The following is a 22,831-nucleotide window of genomic DNA, read 5'->3' as shown; positions in this document are numbered from 1 at the left end:
CCTGGGAAAGCCACATTTCCAAGCTGGTCTCCAAAGACGGTCACTGACTGGGCATCCTCCGTCGTGCAAAGTCATTCCTTGGCCCACCTGAGCTCCTGACCAAATACAAAGCTTTTGTCCACAGCCTGATGGAGTACTGCTCTCTCCTCTGGGCTGGTTCTCCTCCTCTCACGTTTCTCGGCTTCACGCTGTAGAAGCCAAGGCATTAAGAATCATTGGTGTCTCCTGTGATGAGACTGAGTCTTTGGGTCTCTCACTCTCACACCGCAGGCAGTTCGGTGGTCTTTCTGTCTTCCACCATCTCCTCTCCAGCCTCGTCCCCCCTGCTCTGCCTGAGATAAGCCTCCCACCCCCCATATTTCCACAGGGCACTCAAGGTCCACCAGCAGCCCCCTTCTGGTAAAACTACCAAACTCACGAATCACTGCTCACCTTCACGCTTTCATTTCTCTTTTTTCCCGCCTTTGGACCAAACTCCCACACTCTCTTCAATCCCATTCTTCCCTCCAGGTCTTCAAAACAGCTGTTCATTAGCACCTCTTATCTTCCCCCATCCAAATCCTCGGTCTTTTCTACCCCCACTAATCCACCCCAAACCCTCCTCCTTCAAATTCCCTGCTTTCCTTCCTGAAAGTCCCTGTCGTGTAAGGACCTGAAAGTCCCTGTCGTGTAAGGACCTGAAAGTCCCTGTCGTGTAAGGACCTGAAAGTCCCTGTCGCGTCCGTCTTGTCTGGCCAGCTTGTGATGTTTTTTTTTTCAAGGTCCTGAGAGAGGGAAGAGGCTGCAAGCCTGCCTTGCAATAATCCAAGCGACGAATCTGTCTTCCAGATCTCATTTAATTACTACATTCTTCCCATCTTCTTTTTTGCCCTTGCACCCAAATGGGCCCCCTCTTTGTCTTGGGCTTGACCAACTTCCTCTGTTGTGTTTATAAAAAAAAAAAATGTAAAAAAAAAAATAAGGAAATAAAAATCTTCACCAGCAACATTACTTAATTCTACGATTGAGTACAATTTACCAAAGTATTTTTCCTTCCAAGAGAAGCACATTGATGTGTATTTTATTCCCTTATAAATGCTTGCTAAAAAATAGTTTATTCTCATTATGGCTCAATACATATAATTATTTCATTGTCTTGATTTCGATGAGCAACGCGTATGTATGGAAGTCACTAATATTTTAGGACGTTTTTACATTCAGTTTAACATTAAATTCTGAACAGAATTTTTCATTGCAGGTGCGTGACTCAGCACAATCGTATTTGACAGTCATGGTTCCCTTATACGTGTCCTACATCTATGTCACCGCGCCACGTGGCTGGGCCTCCCTCGAACACCACACCGAGATGGAGTTCTCTTTCTTTTATGACACCGTTCTTTGGCGGACGGGTATGTAAAATCCAAGCAGTTGCATTTTTGTCATACTTTCCTGAAGCTTTAGTTTATATATCCAGACATGTTTAATATATACTGCAAAAAAAGTTGACGACAGGGAGTATGTTCCTTTTTTTTTAACAGAACAGTTTGGAATCCTTTATTTTCATCATGATTCGTACATTTAAATTTACTGTACTGGCAAAGTCATTTCATGAATGAAAAAAAACAGAGAGAATCTTCAACAACGAATAAACATGAGGTCAGGTTACTGAAAATCAAATTCATTATTATTTTCAGCTTTCCCACAGCTAATGACAGATTCAAACTGGCAGGAATTCAGACGGACAGCGTACTGTCGGCTCGGCTGCAGGTGATACGAATCTACATACGTGAAGATGGGCGCCTCGTCATCGAATTCAAAACCCAGGCCAAGTTTAGAGGTAAGAGAAACTCAGGTCATCCTGACTGGAGCTTTTGTGAGAGCAGCTTGATGTTTTAACAGCCACGTCATGCTGGTTGAGTCGTAGCTCCTTTGTAACCCACGTGCTGATTACCGCTGTGAGCATTTTAATGATTTCATGTAGTGCTCAATGTGGCTTTAACTCTTTCTTTGGATGTTTTGGCTTCAATGCCTGAACTGTTTACGACTGGAGAGATGAAATTAATTGGTTCACGAGTCAGTAAGTGACCACTATATTCGTTATGGGTGTGTGTCTGTCTGTCTGTCCCGAGCATAGCTCCGTGGGTTTTGATCCGATCCTGATAAAATTTGGGTGGAAGCTTTACATCATGATCGAGTTGTGTTTTCCTGAGAATGGGCGGAGCCACGCCCAAAAAACGTGTTTGTAGGGGGTAGCAGATTTCAAGTTATATCTTCTCCGAGGGGGTTTGTCGAATCTGGCAGGGGTTTTGGTATTTGGTTAGCCCAATGGCACCTGCCTAGCCCTACGGAGCTCGATTTTTCATTTTCATCCCAAGGTCAAGGTCACGAACTTAGAAAATGTCAAAAAAAATCAATAAATCGGGCATCGAGCTCCTTGGGTTTTCAACTGTTTCGAATGAAAGTTGGTATGCAAGTAGTGCTCTTCGAGTACGACAACTTTCATCATTTACATTTTTTCCGATTCCCGCCAGTTTGCCCGTGGCGTCCCCTCGAAGGTCAAAAAATAAAAAAGGCGAACCGTGTACATTGCTCATGAACCATCGCCGTCTCCAGATTTGTTCCATTTTACATTTTCCCTGAAAATTTACCTTTACAAAAAATAAAATAAAATGCTTTAAATTAATGATGGTTTAAGTTCTTCTTTTTATTTGCTCGTTCCTTATTGGCATTTGTTTCATAAGAACCAGTCAATGACAGTTAAATACTGTATACCTAAAATGAGGAAATGAGTGAAGATCCACATTGATACAAACAACTAACTCAGATTATATGCTGGCTAATTTTGAGAGGTTTAGATTCACCATTATCCAGGAGAGACAGATGTGATGCTGGAGGGTCAGGCCAAAGCAGAGAGCAGTACTCCATTGAGTAATGGAAAAAGGCCTTGGAGACTTGAGTAGCTCTGATTTTCCAAGGAAAGACTTGGAAAAACAGAGGATGTCCGGTCTGCAGCTGGATTTGGAGGCCAGCTTTGCTGTGTGGCCAAGAAGTTTAAGGGACTGAACTTCTTCCAATTGATGACCAAGGAAATAGATAGGTGGGTTTGTTTGACAATCATTCCAAAGTGATAGTGTGAGACTGGGATTTTTTCAGGATTGAAGGCCATGTTTCATTTATCAGACCAAAGTCTAATCATTTCCAGATCAGCAGAGAGATGCAGCTGCTGTCGGCCTAGCAGATGGACGGGGTACTAGATGACAATTTTTTTTTTGTATGCATTGTCGAGGCTCGTATGAGAGCTAACACACAGCACACAACAAGGGGGGGGCAGGAGATAAGGGGGGCAGGAGAGGGAAGGACAAAACAGTGGGGAACAGAGACATTAGTATATCTGTGGAAGGGAGAGGGATGGGGCAGGGAACACGGGGTGTACAAGATGGACACTACAGGGACTTTCAGGAAGGAAAGCAGGGATTTTGAAGGAGGTACGGTTGGGTGGATTAACGGGGGTAAAAAAGATCATGGCTTTGGATGGGGGGAGATAAGAGGTGGTTGTGAACAGCTGTTTTGAAGGCCTGGAGGGAAGAAAGGTATTGAAGAGAGTGTTTATTACTTTATTCCAAAGGTGGGGAAAAAGAGGAATGAAAGAGTGAAGGTGAGCAGTGATTCGTGATTTTGGTAGTTTTACCAGGAAGGGGTTGCTGGCAGACCTTGAGTGCCCTGCAGAAATATGGGGGGGGGGACATATCGCAGACAGATCGGGGGGGGTGCGAGACCAGAGAGGAAACGGTGAAAGACAGAAAGACCACTGACCAGCCTGCGGTGAGAGAGTGAGAGGCCCAAAGACTCAGCCTCATCACGGGAGAGACCCATGATTCCAAATTCCTTGGTTTCCACAGCATGAAGCTGAGAAAAGTGAGAGGCAGGAGCACCAGCCCAGAGGGGAGAGCAGTACTCCATACATCAATGCTGAATCATCTGCCAAAAGGAAGACAGGGTTTTCCAGAGCATCAGAGAGGTCATCAATATAGATTAGGAACAAAACTGCCCCCCCCTCATGCAAAACACTTCCTTGGAGAAGTCCAGCCTCCACTGGGAGAGGGAAGGAGAGAGTTCCATTGATGGCAACACGACCGTGAGAGTGGAGGAAGTCAAAAATCCAGGAATGTAGGTTGTCTTCTATGCAACTGGCAGATAGCTTGGCAAGTAAAGCAGGATGCCAGAATATGTTGAATGTCTGACGATATGTCCCGCAGGTACATTGTGCCCCCCTCTTGTTTGCGATTGAGGGCATCAGGCCATTGCTGAGAGGAGCAGAAGTGTTTCCAAAGTTGGATGACCAGGACAGAATCAAAATTTCTGGTCAGAGATGATGCTGTTTGAGAACAGGAAAGACTTGATATCAAGCAATGATAGATTCCATGACTTTTCGTGTAATTGGAAGCAAGCTCACTGGATTATAATTTGTATGGTCTGTTTCCTCCTCCATTCTTGTGGACGGGAGTGATGTTTGATGATTTCCATGCAGAACACAGGTGGCGAAAAGAGAAGGACAAACTAAATATGTCAGATATAGGGGAGCAAGAATGATAAATTTGAGAGCATGGGCACTGATGCCATCTGGGCCCAACACCGAAGCAGGATTAAGGCCAGACATAACCTTCTCTGGTGAGACAGTGGGTATGTCAGGGTAAGATGGGGACAGAGCAAGATGGGTTGGGTCCCTTTGATGCTTCATCAGGTTTGTGTGTTTTCAGGGCAGTTTGTGCTCGAGCACCACACCTTACCTGATCAGCATTCGTGTATTCTTCCCCCTGAACACCTGGGAGACATTGAGTTTGAGTTGGAACTTGTTTGGAGTGCTCAGACTTTTGACTCACCATACCAGCTGTGGAGGGCCATCAGCTCTTATAACAGGCAAGTCACACTGATTGTAAATCTTCTCAGGAAACTGAAACTCACGAAAGATTCATCTCCTTTTTTACTTTGCTCATCAGTAGTATCGTACATCTTTTTAGTTACCACATATACAACATCCATTTGTTATTGCAACTTGAATAACTGTACACATTTGGATATCACCTTTATCTCGTTGTACAGGATGACCCCATGCACAATTACTAATGCAAAGCAAAAAAAAAAGGTCATCATTTCATGGGTCACCCTTTATAATAATAGATCACATGATATTCTGAGTTATCTGAGTGATGTGCATGATCAAACTGGCAGCCCAGCAGGTTAGAATCTGTCAATGTAGGGCATCTGTAAAAATGAGGCATTTCCACAATTAAATACATAATGTCTAAAAACAGTGTACAGAGAGTAGTCATTTTTGTTTTCTAAAAATACAAACTACAAAAATAACCGGATACTGTTTCTGCGATCACAAAGCGATCACTAAGGGTAATCCTCCATCGGGGGAGCCTTATCCTTGGTGATCGCCCGCGACTTACCCTTGGCCCGCAAGCCAATTTTGTTTGGACCACCATATGATCCTGACCTTCAACATTTAGGGATAAAGTGTCTCCATCTACAGTCTATCCATAAAACTCAGATCATAAAAATCAGAAGAAAATTATTCAAGTTATGATCAAAAATGTGTTTTTTGTTAATTATGTCACAATCCGGAAAAACAACTAGGTCAAGCACACAAATCAAATATCAGGTGTACAACTTCAGTCCAGGTACACTATTATGATGCAAAAACATATTGGAAGGCCAAGCGGTGTTTGAGGTTCCTACTTTTTGGCAAAATTTTCCACATTGGCAAAATTGAGCAATGACAAAAAACGTGTTTTTCTTTGTTTGTTTGTTTTTTTCAAATCGTCATTTGACCTTGACCTTTGCATCAGAGGGATGGACATAAATTAAGAGTAAATGCAACTTCTCTCGGTCATTTAGAGAGGGCAATTTTGTTCCAATTGGACAAACCTTAGTCGAGTTGTGGTGAAGAATGTTAAAATGTCTGCAATTGGGTCATAACTTGAACAATTAGATCAAGGTCGAAAAAAAATTATGTCGACCCCACGTACTTTATATTCCCATTCTTGGTGCAAAATTTAATTCCGAAAGTCCCAGCCGACTCCGAGATATAGCTTGGAAATTGATACAGTTTGGAAATTTGGAGTGTTTCGGGGGAGGAGTCATGGGTTATCTAAAAGTTAAACGAGAAGGGCACTCGGTAGAGCACATACCTCCGCCACGTAATGCCTGATCCAAGAAAACATATCGGGCCCATTACATTTTTGAAATATCATGCGAAACAGAACTATATAGTTTTTAGCCCAATCTCTCAATGGTGAAGAATCACTTAAAAATTCTAGGAGTCGGATCTGGATCCGAATCTTCACCAAAATCTAATCAGCTCGTCCTTGTCATACACCCAACCTGTCCACAAAATTTCGTCTGGATCCGTGCACAACTTTTTGAGATATCCTGTACACAGACAAACAGACAAAAAAACAGACAAAGGGGTGAAAACATAACCTCCTTCACCTTCGGTGGTGGAGGTAATGACATGTGGTTGGTCAACAGGTTGACAAAAGGGTTAAATGGAACAAGCAGACAAAAACACTCAGGCACAACACAGTACTATATTTGGGGTGTTGAAGTGAATAAGTGAGGTAAGAGTTCAATGAGTATAGAAAAGTTCAGACATTAGCATGACAGACACAGGAAGGTGGTGATGGCCAACGGTCTGGAAGTATGGATGGAAATGCCGAAGACAACTGACAAAGGGATTCAGCTTCACCGATAAGAGAAATGAATGTAGATGAGCATCAAGCTGAGGCAGCGAAGAGGTTATTTGTGTGCCAATGAAAGTGTTTAGAACAATTGATGCAACAATTTTCCTATGTGGGTTTTCTCTAACTTTCTTCATCGACCTTGGCAGGAAGGATTACTCTGGGGAATATATGGTACACCTGGTGCCTTGCACGGTGCAGCCCACTCAGCCATGGTTGGACCCAGGCAAGAAAGGCCTGTCCTGCACTGCTCATGCAGCAGAAAAGTAAGGCGAATCATCAAAAATACAAACAAATACTTGAATATAATGCTTCACTGAGAAGTGAACTTCCCATATTCTGTTTTTTTTTTTTGTGTTGGCCATCATAACCTGGTCAATAACTTATGTTGCTGATGTTTGGTGGAGTAAGACGAGCATTATTTTCAAGTCATTAGCGGATTGTTCATTGTTGGTGTGTTTGTTAATTTGCCCAATATTGGTCTCCATGTTATGATTATAAGTGAAGATTAAGTCACTATCGGACGTTTTAAAAGGGTGGGAGGGGGAAACAAAACTTTGAGGACAAGTCACAAAATTATCGAGTGGGCACCTGTATCACTCAGGACCCATTGCATTTAATTGAGAGTAGGGTTACGTTGGAGCAAAGCTTGTTGGAGGGGGGATGGAGGAGGAAAGGAATTTTTCCCAAGATTTATGAATAATGTTTTCCTTGATGTTTGTTGCAATTGGGTGTGAGTTGAAATTTTATTTGGAATTTTGAGTTCATTACTCTGGAGACTTTTATGGGAGAATATGGTATGCTTTTCTCCTTCCTTTTTGGTCTCACCAGAATTTTCAATGAAAGGAGATTGTGCGTACTGTTTGTTTTTTTGCTGGTGAGTGGAGAATTGAACGTGAACCAAATTCTAGATTTCTGATGTAGGGTGTGATCATAGTGAGAGAATAGTGACCCTACTGGAAAGAGTTCCAGTTTGATGGTATTAGGAAAGATGTTGGGGTTTAGAAAATTTGGAATTTGGAGCTGTGAAGCTGCTGGTCCATTGAACATGATAGCATTTTAGTGAAATGAAGTAGTAGATAGGGGAGTACAAAAGTGTAATTGGGTAGAGTAGGAGGGTGTAGCCCAATATGTATGCACTGAGCCCCATGGACCCTAAATGGCTTAGGGCACAGTATGCCAAGATGGCATGAGTGTGGAAAGATTTGCGAGGTCTGGGTACCCAATGAGGGGACCTGAGGCGACAGGTGCCGAGGATCACATGGAAAAAGGTGTCAAGGAGGGCCCCTAGAGAAGTTAAGGATTATGGTGAGACGGTTAAGGTGGACCCACCAGTGGCTCGGGTGCATTATAGAAGAAAAAGTCAGGCAAAAGAGACTTGGAATTGGGCTCACATTAGAGTGTACGAGGTGCAGTGGGACACAAGAAGCACGCGCGCCAGCATCAACTGCGCTTTATTGCGCGACCAGAAGTACACTCCAGCCACCCCTAGCGGGCGAGGCATGATATACGAAAACCCAATCACATGACACAGCACACTCCTCCCCTCGCAAAATGACCCATCACACGATGAAAGGACAATCACAACATGACCATCTGAAACCCCTCAACACTCATAATCCTCCAATACCGCATCCGTACCCTGACCCGCCTCGGACGGGCAGCGCCGCCAGACAGTCCAGGTTCAGACGCCTCCCGGCTCGGTCGAGGTGACACCCTCGCCGGACTCGCACGTTCCACCACATCAACCACCCCCGACCGCCCAGCCTGCCCGACGTCCCCGGGTAGGACGGCATCAGGCGAAGACCCCCTGGGCGTCGGCCCAACCAGCCCCGGCGATACAACGTCAGGTGCCGGCGATATTACCGGTGGGGGTCCCACATCGTTCGGCCCGGGGAGGTGTGGGGGGGGGGTGACGCTGAACAACGATCATGCATTTGGTCCACGTGCCGCTTCCACACATCCCCACCATCAGTCCGCACCATGCAATTCGCCGGCCCCAGCACCACAGAGACCACCGCCGGCACCCATTTGGAACCGTGGAAATAATCGCGCACCATTACCCGCTGTCCCACATCGAAGCCGCGCAGCCGCGTCGGATGCGACACCGCCCCACTCCCTGACCCTCCAGGTCGCAGCAAATCCAGTCTGGACCGCAATGCCCGTCCATAGAGACGAATGGCAGGCGAATCACCCGTGACAGGATGAACTGCGTTCCTGTAATGGAGCAAAAAGACATCGACCACCGTCTGCACAGGTGCAACACCCCCCTGCGCGAAGCCTGCTTCAACATCTTAACAAACGACTCAGCTTGGCCATTCGTCTCAGGATGATACGGTGCGGACCTTAGATGTCGAATACCATTCTGCCGCATAAACTCATCAAATACACCCGCGATGAACTGCGGACCATTATCAGAGACCAGGATCTCCGGTAACCCTTTATTAGCAAAGATCGTCCGCAGTTTCTCTACTGTAATGCTTGCTGATGTATGCTGCATTACTACAACCTCCGGCCATTTAGAGAATGCATCAATCACAATCAAAAACATCTTGCCATTAACCGGTCCCGCAAAATCTACATGGACCCTCTGCCAGGCTCGACCTGGCACAGGCCAGAGACCCGAAGCTCGACGCGGGTTATCAGCATCTGTCTGGCACGTGGCGCAACGCTTAACCAACTGCTCAATGTCTTTGTCCAACCCCGGCCACCACAACAGGCTATGAGCAAGACTCTTGGTCTTCACGATGCCAAGGTGACTGACATGCAGTTCTTCCAAACACCGCTGACTGAACCTCGGTGGAATCACCGTCCTCATTCCCCACATTACGCACCGTTGGACCAATGACAGCTCTGATGCGCGCGACGTGAAAGGTTGAAATGGCGGTGTCGAAGGCAGATCGCTCCAATTCCCCGTAGAAATCACCTGGACGACACGGGCAAGCACCGGATCACGAGCCGATTCCACCGCGACCTGCCTGGCCGTGACCGGTCCGCTTTGGACCTGGCCTAGCGCGAACACATCGACCCGGTCGGCCAACTCAGACGCAGCTGGACCCTCCGCACACGGCAAGCGTGAGAGCCCGTCGCAGTTAGCATGCTTCTCGGTGCTTCGGAACTGAATATCATAATCGTAAGCACCCAGAAACAGACACCACCGCTGTATTCGCGCGACCGCTACCACTGGCACCCCGCGTTCGGGTATCAGGATGAATTGAAGCGGTTTGTGATCCGTCTGCAAAGTGAAATGCCGCCCCAGCAGGTATTGATGAAATCTCCGCACACCCCAGACGAGGCTGAGAACCTCACGCTCAATCTGGGCATATCCGCGCTCTGCTGTGGACAGGGTCCGGGATGCAAAACAAACAGGCCGCTCGGAACCATCGTCCATCCTGTGGGAGAGCACTGCCCCGATGCCATATGCAGAGCTGTCGCATGCCAATAGGAGCGGACGCGCAGGCTCGTAGTGCACGAGGACCGTATCCTCTGTGAGCAGCCGCTTGACGCGGTCGAACGACGCCTGGTGCGCAGGCCCTCAAGCCCAGCGCTCGTCCTTCCTGAGCAACCGCGTTAACGGCGCAAGTTGTGAGCTGAGCCCGCGCACGAACCTTTGGTAATACTGGGCCATACCAATGAACGAGCGCAGCTGCGTCTTGTCGCGAGGCGGTGGCATGTGCTGAATCGCCTCCACCTTCCGAGGACCTTTCAACAGCCCCTCCGGCGTGATGATGTGCCCGAGGTATTCTAAGCGCTGCTTGAAGAACGCGCACTTGTCCCTGTTCAAGCGCAGGCCGCATGCTTCTAGCTTTGTCAGCACTTTGGCAATGTTCGCAAGATGCTCGTCCGCAGTTTTCCCCGCAATGAGCACATCGTCCAGGTAGGTCTGAGCGGGCAGGCCAATGCAAACCTGATCCATGGCTTTCTGCCACAAAGCTGGGGCCGAAGCAATCCCAAAACAGAGTCGGGTATATCGATAGAGCCCTTGACACGTGTTGATTGTCAAAAGCTCGCTACTCCCGGGATCCATCGGCAGGTGAAAATATGCATCACGCAGGTCTAGCTTCGTGAAGTATTGGCTCCCCGCCAATCGCGCATATATTTCATCGATTGACGGCAGTGGATATTGCTCCACGCTGAGCCCCGGTTTAACCGTGGATTTGAAGTCCCCACACAATCGGACGTCTCCATTCCGTTTCAGCACCGTGACAACCGGGGTGGCCCAATCTGAGCACGACACCCGTTCGATCACTCCACAGGCCTCCAGCCTATCCAGTTCACCCTTGACCTTGTCCCGCAGGGCATACGGCACCGGACGCGGTTTACAAAACCGAGGGACCACCCCCTCCTTCAAGAAGAGTTTTGCCTCCATGCCCTTGAGTTTCCCAAGGTCGTCTCTAAATAACCCTTGATGTCTTTGAAGAATCTCCTCCAACTGATCCTCCCACTGGCTCGGCACGGGTTGCACAAGGTGAACTGCGGCCCAGTCTAGCCTGATGCGGGCCATCCAATCTCGGCCGAGGAGAGACGGCCCCCTCCCCCGCACGACGTACACCCGAAGCGTGGCGACCTGGCCTTGATACCGCACAGACACGTCTGCCATCCCAACTGGCGTTATCTTCTCGCGGGTGTACGTGAACAGCATGAGGTTTGACCTGATAAGCTTCAAGCCATTGAGTCTACGCGCGGTCTGCTCGCCGATGAGCGACACCGCTGCTCCCGTATCGACCTGGAACGTGATCGGCGTTTTGTTCACTTCGACTTCCACCGTCATCGGGCGCGCCGTCGCCGGGCCAATTGAAAACAGGTCCATCAACGGCCGCTGGTTCGGCTCCGAGTCGCCTCGCACATCGCCGTCCATGACCTTAACGGTGGCCGGCGCCCCACGGCACACACGCGCCAAATGACCCACCTTGTGACAATTCAAACACACGTTGCCTTTACACAGGCATGCACGGCGCAGGTGTCGACCTCCACATCCCAAGCACGTCCGCGGGGTCACCCCGCCGCACGCGCGGCCGCGCGGCGACGTCCGACCCGCATCGAAGGTCGTGCGCGCGTCCCGGGGTGCTCGCGACCCCGCGTGGCCGGTGATGGCTCGAACATCCCCGCGAGTCTGCTCGACCGCTGTAGCCGTGCTGACCGCCGAGTCGAATGTAATGGCTTCACCCCTCAGCCGTAAAACCGCTGAAACCATCTTCGTATCTTGTAAACCAGCAATAAAACGATCTCTGAGCCGAGCTGGACGCTCCCCCGCCGTGAACTTGCAGGCCACGGAAGAATGCTTAATCCGCGCCACAAAATCAGCGACGCGCTCCTCTGCTCCTTTCGAGAGGCGATCGAACTGCAATCGAGCGAGCTGTAATGACTTCTCCGGCGCCATGTGTGCTTTCATCTTCTGCACAATGTCCCGAAACGACAGCTCGTCATCCCGGGGCCTGTTCGGCGCCACCAAATCACCCAGTAGCCGATAATGCTCCGGCGAAAGCGAAGCGAGCAAGATCGACTTTTGTTTGCTCTCGTCGACCACATCATTCGCGTGGAAATAGCATTCCAATTGCTCCGAAAACAATTCGAAGTCGTCTCCGACGAAAACGGGCACATGTCCGTTTTCAACCATCCTCGTCACCAACTGGAGTGTACGAGGTGCAGTGGGACGCAAGAAGCACGCGCGCCAGCATCAACTGCGCTTTATTGCGCGACCAGAAGTACACTCCTGCCACCCCTAGCGGGCGAGGCATGATATACGAAAACCCAATCACGTGACACAGCACACACATCTCCCAACCAAATGGTTGTACAGAGTACTGAGGAATGTGATGAACAATCTGGGCCATGACCTTAGTGTATGGGAGAGGGGCCAGCATGCTGATCAGCGGTTCAATTCGCCATTAGGACTGTGTTTTGGTTGTAAATGTAAATTAAGAATTTATTACCTCTGCCACCGAAGGTGAAGGAGGTTCTGTTTTCACCCCTCTCTGTCTGTTTGTCTGTTTGTTTGTTTGTGTGCAGGATATCTCAAAAAGTTGTGGACGCATCCGGATGAAATTTGGTGGACAGGTTGGGTCTGTGACGAGGACAAACTAGTTTGATTTTGGTGCAGATCCGAATCCGGATCCGGATCCGGATCTGATAATTTTTTAAGCGCTTCCTCACCGTTGATTGGGCGAAACTAATATATGGCACGATATCTCAAAAAGTTGGGGACGGATTTGGATGAAACTTGGTGGACAGATTGGGTGTATGACTACGACGAATTGTTTCGATTTGGGTGAAGATCCGAATCTGGATACGAGAATTATTCGATTTTTAACGTGATCTTCACCATTGAGAGATCGGACCAAAATCGATATATAGCACGATATTAAAAAAAATGTATTGGGCCAGATATGTTCTGGGTCAGGCATTACGTGGTGGAGGTATGCGCTCTACCGAGTGCCCTTCTAGTTTTGTATGTGTTACGTAGTTATGTTCTCTCCTCCACACTATAGAACGAGTGTGATACCGGCAGGGATACTATTGTGGGGTCGGTAGGACTTTTTAAAGATCACAGGGCTCCAAAATTATAGTTAAATAGTACTTCAAGTTGGATCCCTTCCGCTCCCCTTGCCAATGACCTGTACATGAGGTATGTCACATGGGTCTCAGGACCGTTTCAAGGACACACCTCAACACCATTTTGAGCCAGCCATCTTGCCTGCTCCAAATCACTTGCTCCAATGAACTTTCAGTTCCCATTAACTTTTTGGCCTCACATGAACTTGATGCTCATAAAGAGCTTGAGAGGTCTCCATGCTTCCCAGACTGAACTTTGTTCAAATGAACATTGTGAACATTCTTGCTTTGTGAACTTTACTTGCATAAAGGTTAAGGACTGCCACCAATGCCATCCCCATCAATTGTTTTATTGATTGCATCTAGAACTGTTGTGTTGTATTTAGGGATGTATGTATGCATTGAAAAAGACCTGACAAATAGCAAATGTAGCTCACAACAATTATTAATTTTGTGTTTAGCAGAGATTCGATTTTGATTGTCAGTCGGGAGGTCATTTTTTTCAGTCTGTCCCTCTTTGTCTATGGCGATTATTCTCCGGGTGAGTATTGAAGGAGGGATGGGGTAGTGTTATGAAAATGACTTGGGGGTAATTTAATTGGAATACATAGGTATCTCTTAATCTGCAAGCTCAGATCAGCTGTCTTGTAATTACCCCAATTCGTGTTGTTAGAGACAGTGTCTTAGTCTAAAGACACGCCTCACACCCCCTCCCCTCTAAAGTTTAGATAATGCCTTTGCCCTCCCTTTTTTATTCCTTTGTAATTTTGCTGTTATATGTCCTATACTTCTACTACTTTTATCTTATTAATAACATTGCCACGTTTTTGAGGCCATTTTGGGATTCAAACTGGCATGACTTCAAAGGGCTCATGGGCTTGGCTCCGGTTTGCTGGTGTGGCCCACATGGTGTGAATGGTCTGTCTGAAAACCAGAGCTGTGCCAACCAATGAGATTAAAACATCCTGATGACCCAACCAGGGTTGGAGCCATTCCGTGAAGAAACAATTAGTACAAGCGTGATGCCACGCCATGTGAAGCTTTGAATGCAAATTTGAATTGAAGGTCATGGTCATGGTAGGGTAGTTGAATGGGCAACCCCTCGGGGTAAGAGTTGTGGAGTTCCACTCAAGGTCACGGCATAGCAGCAGCACAAACTGTGGCTGCGTGAGGAGTCTCATCAGATCACTCCCTCGAAGACCTGAGACCTGGTACTTCAAAACAATGAGCTCTGTGAGTCACCGACAGTTGGGGTGCAGAGGAATAGCCTGTCAGACCCCAGCATGTCCCTCACCCAAGTTTGCAGCTGTTGGACCAGCGCCAAGCTCACCAGCCCTCAAGACAAGGGAAACCCCAAGGTTTAATTATATTTCCTTTTGTTTCTCAATTGCACTGTCTCTCTATCTGTGTGTGCATGGATTTTATCTTTATAAAGTTGAAACTAACTGGATGTCGACCATGGGTTGGAGTAGATAAGTGCGTTTTTCTCCAGGATTGTTATTATTATTATTACTGTTGTTGTTTTCTTTGCCTTCTCCTATTTCCACCCCCATTATGTACTTGACACGTTAAAAATGTGCATTCTTTTTAAGTGCTCATTTGTTCTGGCTCACCGTTGCTCATCCACACGATGTTAAATTAAACAGACTGGGTTTTATTAGTGTAAATCTGTGTGATGAATGCTGTTGCATGCTCCCACTGGTCCAAATATGAATTGTAAGTGAAAGTAGTGATTATGTGCGAGCATGCATGGATGCAGGCAGGCGTTTGCCAGGTAGATAGTGTGGGTTTTAAATGCTCCCGCCCAGTTTTACGTAGAACCCGGTGGTTAAAAAGAAAATGTTGCTGTTTGGACATGTTTTATTGCCCTTCCCCTCCCCTCATGCTGCTTTCCCTTCTCTTCCCCTCTTGCTGCCTTCCCTTCCCCTCCCCTCACACTGCCTTCCATTCCCTTCCCCTCACGCTGCATTCCCTTCCCCTCACGCCGCCTCCCCTTCCCCTCAAGCCGCCTCTCCTTCCCCTCATGCTTAACTCCTCCCAAACCCCTCCCCTTCTGCAGCCCCATGGATATCTCCAGGTGGTCTCGGCATCCGATATTAATGTGCTCTTTTAATGTACCCCCATTTTGCTCAATCCTGGACTACCCCACCACCATCTTCCCACCCTTTTCCACAAGTCCTCCAACCAAACGCAAGTCCAGAACCCTATCCCTTCATACTTTCCTCCTCCCAAACCCACTCTCCACTTCCCCTCTCCTCTCCCCCTCCATGCTGCTGGCCCCACCCCCATCTTCCTGGAGTGTGCAGCGATGTTTGGTGAGGCATTGCTCTCCCCACCCCCCTTCCTTGCTTCCCCCTTCCTAGCTCCCCTCTCACTCCCCCACCCCTGCTTGCCCCCTCTCTCCATCCTCCGTCCTCTCTCCCTCCCCTCCCATTTCTCTCCCCTTCCCTTTCCCTCCCCTCTCTCTCCCCTCCCTCCTCAATATCCCCCACTCCCTCCCCACCTCCTTCTCTCTCTGTCCCCTCCTTCCTCTCAATTCCCCCTCCCTCCCTCCTCTCCCTCATCTTTCCCTCCCCTCCCTCATCTCTCTCCCCCCCTTCCTCCTCTCTCTTCTCTTGCTTCATCCCTCCTTTCTCTCCCTCCCATTCCTCTCTCTTCTCTTCCTTCATCCCTCCTCTCTCTCCCTCCCTCCTCTCTCTCCCTCCTCTCTCTCCTCCCTCCTCTCTCTCTCCCTCCCTCCTCTCTCTCCCTCCCTCCTCTCTCTCCCTCCCTCCTCTCTCTCTCCCTCCGTCTTTCTCCCCCCCTCCGTCGTTCTCCCCCCTCCCATATTTCCATCAGCGAAGCGACGGGTTGTATTTGCTAGTCGATAAGTGTGTGTGTGTGTGTGTGTGTGTGTGTGTGTGTGTGTGTGTGTGTGTGTGTGTGTGTGTGTGTGTCTCCGTCCTCTATAATTCCAAAATGATGAAACCTAGCAGAACTTTGCATACATACTAATGGAACTCCGAAGGAGTGCTATTTAATGATATCCTTTATCGGGCGCATCCTCGGACACCTCACTGGGGACTTAATTCGCCATTTTGTTCGGCCTGTTCAACAATGCCTTGAGTTAGAACAGGCCGTAATGGTTTGTTTACGATAAAGTGCTCAAAATGTTTTTTCCACTTTCCTCAGTGATATTGAATGCCTGTTCATCATACCTACGAATTGCTGTATAAATCGCTTTTGTCAGTGCTATAGTTTTCAAATGAGGAGCTTGGAGCGATTTCATGCATTATATGATACAATTTTCAACGATCTGCTCCCACAAATTAATTAAAGTATATGATAGAAATATAATTTGAGTTTGGAGGATCAGATCAGGTGGATTAAATAACTCGAAATGTGGAGTGAAATCCGCAAATGTTAAGAAATCGGCGAAGTTTAGTTTTTTGCCATTACCAATCATCTTGCTATCGCTTGCCAAGCCGGCCATTCCTCATCAACCATTTAATTGGAGTGCTTGCTTGAGTGCTTATGCCATTTGCCACAGTCAGCAGTTGCTCCAAGGTCGAGCTACTGTGTGTATACATATACACTATACAGTACACACACACACACACACACACACACACACACACACACACACACACACACACACACACACACACACACACACACACACACACACACACACACACACACACGAAAATCTAGTTCTGTTTTCTAAATGCCAGTCTCACCAGTATTTCTGAAAGGAAGAATGGTATTTCTTTGCACGAATGCCAGTTTGCTTCTTGTTTTTCTCTCTCTTTTGATGCATATCTTCTTTTTTTTCCTCTCACGCTTGAGGGTATAACATAAAGAAAGGACACCAGGGTTAATGGTACCTTGGGGAAAATCTAGTTCCACGCTGCTTGAAGAGATTTAAAGGAACAGGTTTTTTTTTTTTTAAATTGAAGTCAAAGTTGATGGCAGTCATTTCCTGCACTTCCAAACATTCCTGCAAAAACCTTCAGCAAACAAAATCACACGTTTGGGGTTTAAATTTGTAACATGGCAAAAGGAATCTTGGCATTATCAAACCTTTTCCTATCTCCATTGTTTATTTCATTCTGTCCATGTTAAACTGGCCAAGTAATGTTTCAAAAATATTTTCATGAGCAAGTCATTCTATATTTCTTGTGAAAATGTGCAGAAAGAAGACGACTGCATGAATGCAAGTTCTTTTCACACAGATTGTATTCCCTAACCATGAGAAAGAGATTTTACAATGTTGATGCAGAGTTTAAAATACCAGTATCCTGGCAAACAGTTTGTTTTGGTTCAGTTTTTATCATTTAAATAGCTTCCCCAAGGAAAGAGACAAATCCCTTGAACTAATATTTATTTCAGTCTCCGAGCTGATGGTGTTACATTTCACCAAGCGGTCTGTTATTTTCGTGAAATATTCTGGCAGTTAAAAGTTACTAAATATTCCGAACAGTAAGTTAAGTTTTTAAGTACATGACAATATAAGATCGATATACAAATTATCAAGAGTATTGTTGGCTGCAATCACAGCTGCCCAAATTGCATAGAATAAGACCATTTACACAGGATGATCATCAAGGATTTCTCTCTGCAATTGCATTCAAACACTGATTTGTCCACCTCATTTACTCAACAACAGACAAGCCAGCCTGCTTCCCCCAAATCCATTATTGCCTATGATATTGTTGCAGAGATGGTTTCTGGAGGTGAAGAATGTATCGTTTAGAAACAGTTATTTAAGCCTCCCTCTATACTCTATATGATTGGGGAAGACATACCTGTTGTAGGATTTGTTTCTACAATTAGTGTCCCAAATTTTAATGGTGCCCCAGAGTTTATTTGACCCCGAGTACTAAACCACCATTTAGGGGTTTTTTTCTTCCTCCCCCCCCACCCCCCCCCCCGGCCAATGTCTGAGCTGTATCTTGGAGGCAGCTGGGACTTTCAGAATGAAATTTTGCATCAATAATGGGAATAAAAAGTATATTTTTGATCTTTAACTAATTTTAAGGTCATGACCTAATTATAGACAGTTTAACATTGTTCATCACAACTCGACTAAGGTTTGTCTGATCAGAACGAAATTGCCCTTTATAGATAGCCTCGAGCAAGGCTCATTTACACATAAATTACATCATACCCCTCCGAATTAAAGGTCAAGGTCAAATAGCGGTCTGAAAAAAAAAAAGTATTTTTTTTGTCACTACTCAATTTTGCCAAGGTGGAATCTCAGAGTGCTTGGCTTTCCAAGATGTTCTTGAATCATAATAGTGTACCTGCACTGAAGTTGTGCATCTGGTATTTGAAGTGTACTTCATCTACTTTTTTCGGATTGTGACCGAATTAACAACAAACACCTTTTTGATCATAACTTGAATATTTTCCCTCTTATTTTCATGATGTTGAGTTTTCTGGGTGGACTTTAGATGGGGACACATTTTCTTAATTTTCACTCAATCCCAAAATGTTGAAGGTCAAGGTCTTATGGTGGTCCGAAAAGAATATGGCCATCATTGGATTGCATATGCCGGGGGAGGTTTACACTTGGCAATCACTTTCCGATCACAGATATCTGATTTCCTTTATTGTATCTTTTAGAGTAAGAATGAGGAAAACTAACTGTATTATGGAATATGCATCAATTATTGTATAGATAGCATGTGGTCTTTCTTCCAAATGTTTGTGTCTTAAACCAGTTCTCCCTTCAGCCCATTTTAATGTTTTAGCCCCTGTAATCTGTTATTTATGTGCTTTTGGGTAACAGCGGCCTTGCACACCAACCGATGTAAGTTTGATGTGACTGTGCCAGGCCTAGAACTTTTGAGAGGAGACGAGAAGCTCAGTGGAAAGATTTCCCCTTGGGTGACACCTGAATGGCCAATGGGTGCTGAGCAGGAGGCCCTTGTTTCCAGACGTCTCTGGGCAGTGTTTGTTTCCGGACTGTGTTTAACTCGTGGCATTTATAGTATGACCGGTAGAAAATGGATTTCAGACATTATCTTCTTTCCATCTTCACTATTATGCTATACAGAATCATTTTGATGAGATGCTATGAATCGTAATTAACCCTCCACCTCACATTGCCTTCCCTTCCTCTCACCTCACACTGTCTTCCCTTCCCCCACACCTCCTCACTCTCTCACCCTCCTCACTCTCCCACCATCCTCACTCCCCCCCCTCTCTCTTTTCCCCTCTACCTCCTCACTCTCTCACCCTCCTCACTCCCCCACCCATCTCTCTCTCCCCACCCATCTCTCTCTCCCCCACCCCTCTCTCTCTTCCCCACCCTCTCTCTCACTTCCCCCTCTTTTTCTCACCCCTCCCCTTTTGTGTTCCTGTCAATGAAGTGCCGGGTGGTATTTGCTAGTTATAACAAAGCTGTAGTTTGTCCTTTCAATTGTACCTGGTTAGAATATGGTACCGTTTTTTGAAGTAGTTTGCAACTGAGTCTTCTGATGCATAACGTGCTCCAACTTCAGATTCTAACTTCAGATAAACTTGATGGTTTTACCATGCACAGCTCAAGCCATCTATCCATGACGTTGCAGAACTACTGCTGGCAATTGCTATCTTTTTGTCACTTCCCGAGGTGAACAGCATAATTTGTAGCCATGGTCAATACCTCAGTCCTTGTGTAGCCATATTGTACTTACATACTGCAGCAAGATCTTTAACATGTGCTACCAGCTTAGACTCTTCTCGCTGTGACAGAATATGTTCAGGACCAGATCAGGTACAAATCAACAGAAACTCTGCAATCAACTATAAGGGTAGTCAATGGTACTGCAGACTGTCCAGATGCTCTATAAACAGCAACACCATCTTCCTTTACTGCCTGGTGTGCTCTTACAAGCACCGAAGGTGAGTATGAGCATCTTGGTGCCTGTTTCAAGGATGGGGTAAACTGAAAATACAAATAAAAATACAAATTACATAAAATTAAGGTTTATATCATGTGGTACTTTTGGGTTTCCATAGATTTGAAACTTTTACAGTTGTGTCCGTTTGTTATGCTAATTTCAGTTACGTATCCTCACTCTCGATACACAAATGAGTGTCCTTGGTTACATGAAATGTCAGATGGAGTTTTCAAGTTTTATGAGTAAGAAAAATAGGCAATAGTTAAGACTTAAAAAAGACTTTATATTGTTGATATCAAAATCAACATATTTTACCTTTAATCGAAGGATATGCCTGGTGTTTGTTTGATGGCGAGAGTGGTGGGCTTGGGATCCTAGGGTCCTGAGTTCAAATCCCACTTGTTGTTGAATTAATACCAGGTGGGGTTGACTCTGCCTGTCATCCTTCTGAGGTCGGCAAAAATGAGTACGAGCTTGTTGGTATCCTGTGTTGGAGTGGCAACCCATCCAGGATTGTGTGCAATAGCCCAGGAGACTGCTCAGGCAGCACCAACGCTCTGCATAGAGTATGGTTCCAATGGATGGATGGATCGAATCGAAGGATGGTTCTCAAAATAGTGTAAAATGGAGAGCAATGTGTCGGCTTCCTGCTCATTTCCGTGTTTGTATGTCACGTCACATCAAGGGAAAATCTTGCACTGGAGCAGAAGCCATCGGAAACACATGACTATTGGGAACACATGATGCCACGATTGTAGTATGGTGTGTCGTACTGACACACAAAAACAAGTCGGTAATCTTCCTCTCTTTTTCAGATCTTCCATGATACTCACTCATTTTGTCTTTAAGCAAAGTTGGTGATACGATGATAAAATCGATACGATTGATCCCAACGGAGGCAGCATTGACCAAGTTCGTAGGCTCTCAACACGATCGGGTGAACGAGTCCACTAACGTGATCGACGAGGAGTGTTGACAATCCTGGTACAGGTTATGCGTGTGTCAACACAACACCTCCTGTTGAGCACGTTAGTGGACTCGTCTACCCGATAGTGCTGAGCTCCTGCTAGTACTTGCAGATTACTCACAACGACCTGGAACACGCGTGCACACACACACACACACACACACACACACACACACACACACACACACACACACACACACACACACACACACACACACACACACACACACACACCTGCTGCCAACAATGTTGTTGTAAAAGTGAAAGTTTGTGTAAAAGTGAAACCGAAACATGTGCAAAGTCCCAATGGTGGGAGGGGGGAGGGATGCGCACCCCCTGCACCCCCCACCCCCGGATTCACCCTTGACACCAATATACTGTCTATAAAGTAGAGAGTTCATGGAACACCTGACCCAAAACAGTCTGAAGCAAAGGGACATGGAAAAAGGGTCTTTTCAACTCTTGCTTTGCATTTCCGAGCACAATCGATATTTCTGAGCACGAGCATGTTTCTGAACACGTTTTTGAGCAGGATCTGCCATTTGGCCTGAATCTCAATATTCCCCAATGATGAGAGCATGAGCAATACATTTGATTGGTCAGGATAGTGGTGTAAAATGGCATAATATTTTGTCCAAGTACTGCTAAACTGGAGGTTTTTGGAAGTGTAAAGAAGGCGATTTGTGTTCTGCCATGTTCAAGTATATAATGCAAATGAAATAAAATAAAAGTTTCAAAGGCTGCAGAAAATGAAATTCCAGAAGTTTACTACCGTTGATGCACTGTCTTTTACACCACCTTATTTAATTTGTTAAATTAGTTATCTGTGCTTGTTGCTTGTGTCCTTTAGGATGTCCCTCAAAACGGTAAGTTTTTATCCCCCACCGCATGGCGGAAGGGGGATATTGTTATTTTGTTTGGAATGATTTTCAATTTTGTTTGACTGCCAGACAGGCAGACAGACTAAAACAATTAACTTACTCCTCTGTGCCCATGCATGCTTGGGACAGGATTATGTATAATTTGTCAAATCCAGAGCCAAATTACTGCTAAACTGCAGGTTCGTGTTCCGATTCATGGTCCAATTCGTGTTCTACAGTGTTCAAAATGTTAAATGAAATGAAATGAAATAGTTCCTCGATCATAGACTGATATCTGGAAGACAGACAGACAGAGTGAACCTATTGCCTAACACCGCTTTGCAGTACATGTGTCGGGTAATAATATTATTTGATTTGATTCATTGCTTGTCTTTTTTTTTGTTTCCTGTCTGCAGATTCCTGTTGCCAATCTCCTTCCAACAAACAAATCGACCGGTGCCAGTTGTCTACTCACTCAATACTGAGTTCCACTTATGCAATAATGACAAAGTATTTTTGATGGACCCCAGTACAGCAGAAATGAGTCTTCAGGAGATGGACTACAAAGGTTCCTTCTCAATGGGTAGGTAGAAAGTTAATTTGTAGACTCAGTTGAGTTGACACTGAATTTAATGAGCATCTATTATATATGGTGGGGAAAAAGGGTATAAATAGAGAGCGAAGGAGAAAGGATGATGAGCACGTAAATGTGATAGATGGTTAATGTGGACCATATCAGGAAGAGAGGAAGCGGGGGGGGGGGGGACTTACTGTTGTTGGAAGTGTGAGGAAATAGCCCACAAGAGGAGAATTATTTCCAGGTTAAAGGAATGGATGTATAATATGCAGCAAATAGCAGAA

The 22,831-nt window shown here is 46.1% G+C and overlaps 1 protein-coding gene across 2 annotated transcripts in view; it reads left to right on the top strand.

The window, feature by feature from the left end:
- The window catches only part of FRAS1 (Fraser extracellular matrix complex subunit 1), a 188,285-nt gene that overhangs the window by 146,592 nt on the left and 18,862 nt on the right, over positions 1 to 22,831 (top strand). The window contains exons 36-40 of one of the 2 annotated variants that reach the window (XM_085881638.1): positions 1,238 to 1,388; positions 1,709 to 1,816; positions 4,737 to 4,896; positions 6,872 to 6,988; positions 22,387 to 22,553. In XM_085881638.1, the coding sequence (XP_085737764.1) occupies positions 1,238 to 1,388; positions 1,709 to 1,816; positions 4,737 to 4,896; positions 6,872 to 6,988; positions 22,387 to 22,553 (703 nt within the window). Of the gene's footprint in view, positions 1 to 1,237; positions 1,389 to 1,673; positions 1,817 to 4,736; positions 4,897 to 6,871; positions 6,989 to 22,386; positions 22,554 to 22,831 lie in introns of those variants that run through there. The other variant, XR_015058289.1, reaches the window with a different exon arrangement.

This window comes from Eptatretus burgeri, chromosome 5 (assembly GCF_056783735.1).
Source record: "Eptatretus burgeri isolate ZD-2024b chromosome 5, Ebu_testis_v1, whole genome shotgun sequence".
Lineage (NCBI taxonomy): Eukaryota > Metazoa > Chordata > Myxini > Myxiniformes > Myxinidae > Eptatretus > Eptatretus burgeri.
Note: the sequence above shows the minus strand (reverse complement) of the source record. Positions and strands in the feature narration are given on the sequence as shown.